This window comes from Buceros rhinoceros, unplaced genomic scaffold, assembly GCF_000710305.1.
Source record: "Buceros rhinoceros silvestris isolate BGI_N320 unplaced genomic scaffold, ASM71030v1 scaffold768, whole genome shotgun sequence".
Classification (NCBI taxonomy): Eukaryota; Metazoa; Chordata; class Aves; order Bucerotiformes; family Bucerotidae; genus Buceros; species Buceros rhinoceros.
In genome coordinates, this window is record NW_010426107.1 from 23,486 (window position 1) to 35,539 (window position 12,054).

The 12,054-nt window shown below is 37.9% G+C and overlaps 1 protein-coding gene across 2 annotated transcripts in view; it reads right to left on the reverse strand.

The window, feature by feature from the left end:
* RBMS1 (RNA binding motif, single stranded interacting protein 1) overlaps window positions 1-12,054 on the reverse strand; it is a 66,186-nt gene that overhangs the window by 3,113 nt on the left and 51,019 nt on the right. The window contains exons 6-12 of one of the 2 annotated variants that reach the window (XM_010141335.1): window positions 11,211-11,317; window positions 10,061-10,110; window positions 9,877-9,970; window positions 6,586-6,636; window positions 4,357-4,467; window positions 3,634-3,714; window positions 2,372-2,456 (exon numbers count right to left, since the gene is read on the reverse strand). In XM_010141335.1, the coding sequence (XP_010139637.1) occupies window positions 2,379-2,456; window positions 3,634-3,714; window positions 4,357-4,467; window positions 6,586-6,636; window positions 9,877-9,970; window positions 10,061-10,110; window positions 11,211-11,317 (572 nt within the window). In that variant the 3' untranslated portion in view covers window positions 2,372-2,378. Of the gene's footprint in view, window positions 1-2,371; window positions 2,457-3,633; window positions 3,715-4,356; window positions 4,468-6,585; window positions 6,637-9,876; window positions 9,971-10,060; window positions 10,111-11,201; window positions 11,318-12,054 lie in introns of both variants that reach the window. The other variant, XM_010141337.1, reaches the window with a different exon arrangement.

The following is a 12,054-nucleotide window of genomic DNA, read 5'->3' on the forward strand; positions in this document are numbered from 1 at the left end:
GTTCAGGGCTCATTACATTTGAGGGACGACTTCACAAATTACTGTATTGGCTTTATATTGCCATATAGGCTTAAAAAAATACCAAGCTAATGGAAAAAGGTTTAGACAATTTTTGAATTTCAAGGCAAGACAAGTCTGGTATTTTAAGGCTCGTAAATTTATAGGTGCATATATAGCTATAACAGTATTTTTTTTTCAAGTTCCTTTGACTATTTCCACATAGCAGGAACTTTTTAAAAGAAACTGTAAAGTTATTAATTGTAGCCACCAAAGGAAAGACACTGCTGTATTTCTGATTGACCGCATCCACTTGTGCAAACGTGCTAGATGTCATTTACCCCTTATTTATGGTAATATGTGCAAGGACTTTTAATAGGACATTCCCAAAAGTGCTGCATGTGCATTTAGAAAGAAGTTTCCATTTGACAACAGTAACGAAGCTGCAACAATTAAGAGACTGCAGCGTGTTCCCTGTATTGAGGGCAAGGAATAACTGTCAATTCCCTCCCTGTCACCTGTCTAAAAAATGACAAGTACCAACATGTTCCAGAGACAGAAATAACAAATGCCATATTCTGAGGCTGAAATCAGCTGCGTAATATTAACCTTCCCCAAGTGCCCACTGCCACAGCCACTGCTAACACAGATTTCACTAGCTCCTACTGCATATAAAAACAGGCAGCGGTACTTTGCTGAAGAATAAAATACGAGGACGATTGGCATACAGCAGATGCTGAGTTGCTCACAGAAGTCAGTATTCTACACCGAGTCATCATTACAAAATGTGTCTCAGATGGCAACACATCTCTCATCCTTTCAGGAGACTAAACACTGCTCCTCCTGCCTGGCCTTAGTCTACAGGAGATACACTGACAAGCTGGGGGATAGGGGCAGGACATGGAGATGAGATGCAGGATTACGCTTTGCGCCTACCACAGATCTCTGTTGGTAAGGAGGTTTTACAGGCCCACGGGGAAGACTTAAGGAAAATCAAATAATTCATTGAAAAGTGGTTAACACCATCTACACTGTTGGCATGGGAAACATCCAGGAGCCATGAGTTTAACACTAGGAGATGGATAACCAGAAGACCCTGTGGCTTTGGCTTCTCCCTGCCCTGGAATCAAATCAAGGATGTGGGCTTTCTCTAGATGCCAGCATTTGGCCAGACTACAATAATAAACACAGGTCATATGTTGTGCTATGCAGACTGTGCCATCTGTTGAACACGCAAAGCTTCCCCATTGGTTTGTTTCTATCTTTACATCCTTGAACATATAAGAGGTCGTTATGCCAATACTGGGGATGAGAGCATGTTGTGAAATAGCACAGCTGACCTGCAAAATCAAAGATAAGACGAAAATACGCGTACTGTCAGATCTATACATTTTAGGGAGAATATCACACAATTAGAAGTTCTTCGCACGTAACTGATGATGATTTTTGAGTATCTAATAAATGCTGTGAGAGCTGCAGAAATACCCTTCTAAGACAGCCTCCAGCACATTATTGCAGCTGAATGGAATTTTTCAGTATGAGGTCTTACAAAATGTGATTTAAAAAAACTACGTAGTCAAGTTGCCTGGCTTACAAAGCACTCAGAAAAAGATGAGTTAAGGAAGAATTAAATTCCAGAATTTTGAAACATGGCAGAAGGAGAAGGAAATGCAGGTGCAAATGGTTAGCGCAACATGGCAATCTACAGAAAGCAAAAACTTTGCACGGAGGAGTTCGGGTAAAGCTAATTATGGGTTTGTAAAGAAAGGCCATGAAAGCAAAACCAGAGGAAACCCAGAGTAGGAAAGTAAAACTCTGGAATTAGAACCAAACAAGGACATGGATTAAAAATTAATTGACAAAATTCTGGACCAAACTGCTTTTTCCTAGAATAGAAGATGAGCAGGGAAGTCTTCAGCCGAAAAATTCAACAAGGATTTCTACCAGACCACCCCCTTGTCTGTGGTCTGTAAGTCAGTCGCAAAGCTGCTTCCAAATCTTACATGTACCACAGAAACAGAAGATATTATATGTCTAAATACGGTGGTGGTTGTATTTTTGCACTAATTCATTGTTGTTCTTCTATACGGTATGCTGCCATGATGAGCAAATTAAAATCCAACTGCTACAGAGATATGCTATAGAGAAATTATTAAAACACTATTTCTCACAATTCATTAACTCACTTCTGGAACCTCTGCTTCCCTCCCTGGCTCCTAACGCTGGTCAAGTTCTAATTATTTTCACTGCCCTTCCCCAGATATGATCAGCGTTATTTACATGACATAAAAAAAAAATTCAATACAGAGTACTGTAAGTTATGAAAAAAATATATTTGAATTCACATCTTCCACGTGACAGGATGAGCCCCTACCTCACAGTTACTTATTTTGCTGGTACGTATACGGAGAATGGTCACTGGACGTCTCTACTGTAACCTGTTGTTGACCACTGGCTTCCTGCAAATAGAAAGGAAGACATGAGACACAAAATCAGGCAGCATTATCTATTTCCATGTGATTCATGCAATTAACAGTCTTCAGATCTAAAGTATTTCTGACATTTCTCCAGTGGGGTATTCCAAATTTGAGGTGCATTGATCTACATTTCAGCAAATGGAGAAATAAAATGATCATGCAAACCTTTTATTTCCTCAGCTGCTTTGATGATAATTAAAAACACCCCACAAACCTTTGACATTATAGAAATAAATACACAGAGGGAGCAAATAACTGCCAGTACATTTTCTATCTGCAAATGCAGAAGCGCATTGTGCCTCTTTCCTTCTGAGGGGCAGCGAGAAGAATGAGATCTACTTACCAAACGTACAAATAGCACTGCACTGTGTACCGCGGTGCGATTGGCATTGGGCCAAACAAAGCTGGGACTTTGCACACAGACCCCCCAGAAACCAGAGAATTAATTCAGCTGATAATGCACTGGCAGACAGCGCAATTAGCTAATTACCACAAGTCCTTCTCTGACCCACATAGGCAGATGCATAAACTCCAGAACTTGCTTGATTCTGTTTTCGGACAAACAGACTTTGAAATCAAATGTTTTCTCTTACGGGCTCTGGAAGAGACTGTCTACCACTCATTCTGAATACAAGAGCTGAAACATACCTTGTCTAGTTCCTCTGTTAAAGAAGTACTGACCTATGAAAGGGTGTGGGGTAAGTCAAAATAGTAGACAAACCATCGTCTACCATTTAGTTACACTCTTCAGCTGGATTTGCAGTGGGGTTTATCAGGCAAATAGGCATGATATCCTGAGATGCCAGGGTAAAAATCAGGATTCTTCGCAAAAATTTACAATCAAGACTGCTCACAGGAAAACTAAATGAAAGATCAAAACTACAGTATAGCCCCTGGCTTGGTCCTACTGGAAGTTAGGTTTCACAAAACACGACGTTCATCTGAGCTATGCTTATATGGAAGACCGCTCCAAGTACTGTACCGACATTTTTTGTTATAATACTAGTTATACTAGTTGAGAATAACGACACTTTACAGATTTCATGGTCATTGTAACTGTGAATATAATGTTAGGCTTTAAATGGTAGTTTTCCTAGCAAAAAGCATCTAATACCATATTCATGTTTCTTTTCTCTGGTCTTTTTAAAAATATACTGACCTCAACAGGAACCGCTGCTGTCTGGACATGTGTATATTGGGGTATGTAGGCTCCTTGCATAGCTGTCGTGGCTGGCATGTACTAGAAATACAGAGAATCCATTAAATGGAGATAAAGCCCAATGTAAATTTAAGAGTATTCAAAATGATATTGTTTAATAGGTGCTGCCTGTTTCCCTAAAGCACTATACATGGGAGAAAGACTTCTGTGTCTGAAATCAATAGGCTCTTCAGAAAAGTGAAATATCTGTTTCGAGAAAACTCGAATTCAGACTTCTTAATCCCGAGCATCATTTTTCCTTTATTTAATTCTATCTGCTCAGAAAAGAAGGGTCTTTCAGTTTAGAAGCTGGCCTGCATTTCTTCTTCTGGTTTAGTTTCCATCCCACACTTGGTATTACTTTCTGCAACTCTGATCTCCTGAAGAGTACAAACAACTATTTCTTCTTTTTCAATACAACTCTGGAGTTACCTCCCGGGTTCCTGTCATTTACTTTGATCTGGTTTTAGTTTCTCATCTCCAATTTCTAATCAAGTACTAGGCTGAATAAAAATTGCTGAATATGATTTAAGAATGAAGACATTTCTTAGTATTTTATTAGATGGAAGACTACCTACGGGATTACTTTTTCTTTTTCTACACCAAGCTGCACGTGCGTACTGTGATCTACATATAATACTCTCTATTTGTGTAAGTTCTATTTCGTATTAAATTGCTACATACTGTTCCAGTACTGCCTAATGAAAGATGACTCATCTGCTGTGTCAGAGGGCTTATCATCGATGCAGGCTGTAGTGACATGGTGTGGTCCATGGAGGGAGTCAGTACAGCACCCTATTAGAGAAAGAAAGAAAGAAAGAAAAGGTTGCGGCAACACTCTGATTTTAATTGCAGTTTTGATTTGACAGTCTAAGTATATGCTGTCCTTCTGAGGAGATACACCGCATGAACTCTCCTTAATCCCAGGCACTGTCTCAGGATGCAGATCTGGGACATTCTGAATAGTCTACCTGAGCAGATGCCTGTTGCACAGTTTGGTAATGGGATAAGAACTGCATGAACGTCCTACTGAGTACGCACCTGATGCACAATGTACTTGAGACACCTGCTGAAAACACTTCGTAAAATATGGGTTTAACCAGACGCTAACTTTAAAGTAAAAATATGCACACAGTATCAAGTACAGATTCACTCAGCTTAACCTTTGGAATTTCAGGATTTAGGAAGAAACTTTTTCTTATCTTTAGGAATGGAGGCTTTGGAGGAACATTTGTGTTCGGAATATTCTACTCGTCACATGTGATGTTCACATGTAAGAGAGCTGCCCTGCTTAATGGCTGGTTTCATTAGCACACGCATTTTAGAAGAGTGGGTCAGCAATGCTGATTCTCTGTCTAAACATTAGCTACTGTGATGACCTTTCCATCACTCCTGTACCATTCTGTTAACTTCAAAACAGTACATGTTGCATTTCTGAACATTTGAAATTGCTAAATATGGAGGACACACTGATAAAGTTTTAAGAGTAACCTGAAACGGAAGGTTATCAACAAATTTCATTTGAGCAATCACATTTCCAAATAATTTGTATGACTTATGTTTGCAGAAGTGTTGATTAAACCTGATGATGGTTCAGAACTAACTGAAATAATTGCAGCGTACTGGAAGTCAGTATTTTAAATCAATAACTAATCCTCAAAAAGAAAAGAAGAGAAATAAAATGTACAGAGTATAGTTGGAAAAACAAGCATGTGATCAGCGTAAATGAAATGAGTCACAGGCACATCAAACACTAGAAGAATTTCCTGTCTGCAGACTGCAGCTTCTCTGCAAAGCAAATGAGCAAGACAGCACCAGTCTTTGCACGGGCCAAAACTGAACTTAACTCAGGAATCTCGATCTTTGTTTCCAATGGTAAAACCTCATTTTGTATACCAGTGAAACTAATACACCTTACGACAAATCCACTTGTGTCTTTCACAGCATAATTTGCAAGATTTTGTAAATGAAAATCTGTGCTGACAGAGGGAAAAGTTAAAAAGTTGTGTGCGTGCGTGTTTAACACCAAAAAACACAAATGCAGCAACAATTGTGTCAGTGTTCTGATTCACTATCTCCTTCTCTGCATGGAGAAGGAGATAATGTTCTGCCAAGAAGTTTTACGTTCTGTAATTTGTGTGAAGAGGTTAAAGTCAAGACAATATCCTTTCTATATCTGGAAACAGACGTGTTGGTTAACTACAGCAGTGCATATATTAAAGCGCCTGTTATTATTCATAATGCTCATCTCGAGAAACCTAATTAAGTCTCAGATATAATAGTATTTAATTGGCAAATGACATAAATAAGAAGCAAAGTATCATGGGAGAGTATAGATTAGAATGCCTGACAGTCTGGTACAGATGCCACAGCCAAAAGTGTAGGGAGACTAGCATTACTCATGAGTGGCGAAGCCAGAACAAGCTATGCAGGTTTTCTCAAGTGAGTGCCCATAATATTATTTACATCACTACATCCATCTGTCTTTCACAAATTATCTACCATTAACTATTCAGGACTCATTCTAAAACCCTGGGTCTTCAAATCCAGCTCCCAATAGGTAAACAGAATGCAAAACATCGGTAATTCCAAAGTGCATTTAAATAAAAATAGATAAATAGATAAAGAAAATTTAAAGAAGTTTTCTCAGGATGCTGACTTGGTAACTTTAATTGTTCTCATCACCTTGATACCCTGAAGGCCGCTTTCTTTTTTTCTCCCCTAATGAAATTAGGCCCCAATACAAGTTCTTATCTTTGTGTCTCTCTTCATTTTGATCCATGATTTAATCATGATGTAATTGTCAAAACTCTGAAAGTAATTCGTTGGGAATTGACCTATTTCCTGTTGTTTGAAGTATGTAAAGGGTTTATACAATCAGTAAAACAACAACAGAGAAACATAAAAACTTACTGGGTGCTGCATTATATAAGGTTGAGGCTGCATCCAAGAAGGACTCTGAACCTAGAACAAAATCAGGATTTTATATTTTGTTTTAGTCATTCTTTTCCTGAAAACTCCAACTGAGATATACTAATAATAATTTAATCCATCATGTTAACAAGCCCCCTTCCTTATTTATTCACCTTTTAATGCAATTAGTCACTCTACAGAGCAATGCTGATTTCTATGAAAAGTGTATGTGCTGGGGACATGTAAAACAGAAACAAGGTTTGGAGACAATATACCACATATACCGTCCAGAACAGGATACTATGGTCGTAGTGCAGGTCTCAGAAACTTTAATCAAGTACCCTGAAAGGATTCAAACAGATGCATAAGACATTTCTGCTGTGTTGAAGGAGGCACCTTCTGCCTTTGAAATTCCTTTGGGGAAAAGTAATTGATATCTCAGAAGGTATAGCATCATTTGCCTTCGAGTGTGATTGGAATAAAATAATTATTAGATTTTCACAAGGGAAAAGGAAACTTGGAATTTGGTGGGAATCTTGTTCCAGGAACAAAGAGAAGATTTAGGAGAACAGTTCTTCTCAAAGACACTGAGGTTATGTTAGACCCAAAGCACAGGAAGAGGAGAAAATTCTGACGAGAATTCTCGCTCTTGCAACTAGCATTTTTTCTCTCCAAATAGATAAATACTTAAATTGAGGCAGGATGCCTAACTTTGCGTGATGAGGCAAATTAAAAAGATCAAAAGGTAAACTAGTAAGTGATATTCCTATCTTAGTTAGAAAGAGCTGGTTGCAACAGCTCTTTGAAAAAGTGTGCTGCAAGAAAAGTTAAAGGCAGGAATGAAAATGTTTGCCCCCCCGTCCCCGCTCCTGTAGGTGTGTAGGATAAGGGAGGATTCTGACCTGCACCGCTGCTGGACATTTAAAGCCCTTTAAACACCTCTACTATTGTTCCCAGAGTCCTGTGAACAGGACAGGTAGACAGGCAGTCTTGAAAAAAGTCAAGGTGAGGTATTTTATGCACGATGGAAACATTTCTTCCCTCCTTTTGGTACTGCCTTTCAAATCAGAGTAATATTTTTAATTTCTTTTTCAATCAGAAAAAGAGTAAACAGCAGTTCAAAAATGGAAAATGCTTGAACCCTCCCTTTCCTCAGGCAAAAGCTTAATGGCAAAAATACTGGTACAGCCTGACTAAAGGTCTGGTTAATCTACTCATAGTATGATACTAACTAATTTAGAACTGTCATTTAGGTGGACAGAAGTTGCAGAAAACAACAATAGACAAAGCTTTATTAAATTTGTTTACCTTTAATAGGAATAAATCTAGGAACAAAGAAAAAACAAATAAATTATGCTCTTGTGATACATCCTATTGTGTAGACAACAGAATGCCGTAGGATTCAGTGAGAAGGGATCGGTAATGAAGATGTGACCAATATACCAATTGTGAAACTCTTCTGGCCAAGAACATCCTTCGTCTCCAATACAGAAGACTTCAATTTAGTTTTCAATTCCTATTACTGTGGCACTTCAAGCATAATCACGTTAGTAATTCCATCCACAATAATTTAAGGACTATGCCATATATATTGAAATACTGGTAACAACATTTCTGGAAACACAGTATTGCAGTCTGCCTATCTTGATAAACCCCAAAAAGTGATACTGTATTCAAAAGCAGTATATTTCCATGCCTACTTCCAACTTTTACTTGAATTCTGAGTATCTGAGGATCATTTATTGATAAATAATTTATGTTTTAATAAAGAATAGCAGCTAATTCTACTGGAATATTTTTCTGGGTAAGAACTTGCTGTAATTTTTGAGGTATTGCTGCACATAGCAAAACGATACAATATACTGAAAAATACAGTACGAGCACTGTCTGCCAAGAGCAAACATTGTGTTGCATAAGTCACCTCAGAAATTAATATAAAATTAATCCAGCTGCCCTTTAGCCCAGAATACACTGTTTTAACTCCTACATAACGCTTTGCTCGCACAAGAAGGCATTAGACCTCCAAAGTAACATTAGACGATTCTTCTTCATTCACCTCACCTGGAATAGGAAGGTGTGTGGATATGACTGCAAGGGAATACTGATGAAATGGCCCACAGTGCCTCTGTTAGCCTTCTATACACTTTCTACATAGCCTTCCATAACCATTTTCAACCATAGAAAGCTGGAAAACTCAGATTATGTGTCTCACTAAAAAGCAAACAGCCTCTTCTCCTTCCCTTCACGTACAGAGGCAAGAATTTTCCTCATTTAATTAGTTTTGGTTATTTATCATGTGAATCACTGATGTTTACTTTGTCTATATGTTAATGCCAAAACAGTTGATCACTTAGCTTACACTGGGGTAACTGGCATTTCCCAAGTAGTAATTACAGAGCATACATCTGAGACTGCCATACCAGTTGCATTAAATGCAAGTGGTTTGTAAACTGAAATGTATGATGCCCTAGAATTGAGTATTTGTAAGAGATTTATATCAAAGTACAAAAACTGTTCCCTATCTTTCTCAGGATGTTGAATCGTTTGACAATATCCCTTAGTGAGGACTCAAGATGACACCTATCAAAATTCCTTCTCAGGAAGTCTTGGAGTGGGCACTAAGAATAGAAAATGTGCATGACTGTGTTTTGACTTATTGTTCAAAATTAAGAAACTTTTGGTTTAGAAACAGATTTCTTGACTGTTAAATGCCTTACTCCTGATATAAAACCACTGAATTTGAATGCTAATGTAATGTGAACTCTGAACTGTTTTTCAAATTTCCTTCTCTAATGTCAAGCCATTTGATGTACCCTTCTTAGTACAACTACATAACACATTATCATTGGTTGGTTGGGTTTTTTTTTTCACTGAAACAATCTGGAGAAAAGTTCAAAAAGCACAGAGAAACGTTTTTTGAAATAGAATTTAACTAAATCAAGAAGGTTTTAAATAAAGAATAATTATTTTAAAGATATATTATTGACATTAAAAGAACTTGACCAAGGAAAAATCATATATAAAATGTAGAAATGGCTACAAATACCTTAGACATCAGCACAAGTTAGAGACTTTGTTTTGCAGCTGACCACATATCTCATTAAATTGCTGTGCCTCTGAAACAAACACACTCCTAGGTTTTAAGTTGGTCATTTTCATGCTGCACAGCATGAAGAGGTCACTTCACTAAAGCGACGCATTATTGGAAAATACATAAAATCAGATGTCACAATTGATCAATAAACACAAGGTCTGATAAACCATTTCAACTACTAAGTCCTAAATACAAACCTGGTATGTGGAAACCGGAGAAGCGATGTATGGCGTAATAGATGTCTGGGTGATCATTCTGTTTGCTGTAATACTGTAGGGTGATGGATAAAATCTAGAAAATGCAGAAATATTTATTAAATGCCAGTTCTGCGCATCTTTCATAATGCAAACATTTTTCTTAGTGTGCCGTTATTTAACATACCCATTTTGCAAAGCAGCTGTGGTTGGATCATAGGTGAGTGTCATTCCAGCCTTTTATAAAAAAAAAGTGAAAAGAAAGAGTTGACAAAAATAATTTTGATCATAAATTATTTCTATACTCCTTCTTTAGTTGTACTGAAATAGTTTATTACTGTGAGGGAAAGGTTAATTGACAGAAGTAATCGTATAGTGAAGACAGTCGGCAATACTGGCTAAGAATACAAGTATCCAAGTTCTCAGCATAAGGAGCAAAATCACAGAATCATCTGGTTGGAAGAGACCTTTAAGATCATCGAGTCCAACCGTTCACCCTGCACTGCCAGGGTCCCTAAACCATGTCCCTCAGCACCACATCTACGCATCTTTTAAACACTTCCAGGGGTGGCAACTCCACCACCTCCCTGGGTAGCCTGTTCCAACGCTTAATGACCCTCTGTGTGAAGAACTTTTTCCTGATAGCCAACCTAAATTTTCCCTGATGCAACTTAAGGCCATTTCCTCTCGTCAAATGCAATCTATGAAATTTGTGACTAAGAGAACATGCGTATGTCTGAGAGGCAGGGAATGAAGATGATTATATTGCTTACAATATATTAACTGTAAAAATGAATGGGAGTGCTGTTTTTCAGAAGACACATCTGAATTTTCTTGTCTCATATAAATGAGGTGCCTAAGCTTGCTAACCACACTAAGCCTATAGAATTATTATCTTGAACATTAAAGATTCAAGAAGCTGTGACAAAAAAATAAATGAATGCGGCACTGCTTTGGTATACTATTTTAATCTAAAAAGTGGTGTGCATTTCAGTGCTGCATAAATCAAAGGATTATTCACTACATGTAAATAAAGTTATGTTTCAGGTAGTTTTACAATATGAGAAATATCTTAGGCATATTCCTGACCAAGTTGAAGGGATTTTATTGTTCACCTTAATGAGACAGGATTTAGTGTTTTGCATTTTGCCTTTTTTCCTCCTAAGAAAGATACAGTTAAGTATTTTATAGAGCTGCAAACTGTCGGGTAAGAGTTGCCTGCACATTTTTAATATGCCAAAGAGCCAAGCCAAGAAGTCTCAATGCCTATCATTTTCATACGTATTCATTATTCTACACCCACACTAAAGCTTGGAAGGAGGACTTACAAGTCTCACCTCGCCTTCTCTGTGCCATGCTCTTCCATTCTGTATATATTTATTTTGATTCTGTCTCTTTTTCTGTCCTCCATCGGCAAACTTGCACAATAAAGGTTCTGCAGGAACTGAGAAGAAAGAAGGAATATTAGTTGAAGTAGTGCTCATACACAGGTGTTCAGCACTCCAAGTAAGGCATGGTTTTTAAGTTATATTCCCAATACGGCAGTTAAATAACATGTACTCATTCTACAGCATCAATGACTGTTCTGCACAGCACAAAGATAGCTGCCACACACAAACAGAACATCTGGAATGCCTTATATCTTTGATTTTAAACTACAGCCCTAAAACCTGCTGGAGAGAAACATGGTCTGTATATCCTGAGTATGCGTCTCTTGGTCTGGGCATGAATAAGAACTGACATCTGAATTGAGCTTTGCCTCTTAGGAGGTACCTCTAAGAAGGGTGGAGAATAAATCTGGCCAAAGGCCTTTAATATATTCCGCCCACTTCTTGGAGGTTTCAGTAACATTCCAAAACTTAAACTGCTCTGCTCATCCAGAAGAGCCAGAAGAGCTGGCACAGCACCTCCACTTTCCCTAACCAGCAGGGTGGAGTGGGTACCTTTATCTCCTGCCGCCTTGCCCCAAAAAAATGCCAACACTGTCCATTCCCTGTTCATCTCTGCTCTGTAAAGAATACACAATGCAACCAGAAATTCTTCAAGATTTTTATCCTTTTTTTGCATATCCTCATGAAATGGTACCGCTATTTTTTTTTCTTGACATAATCCTGACCATGACTTCAATGTTTAATGTCAAAATTGAAGGAATGAAGAAAAATTTGCATAGTATTCTTTCCC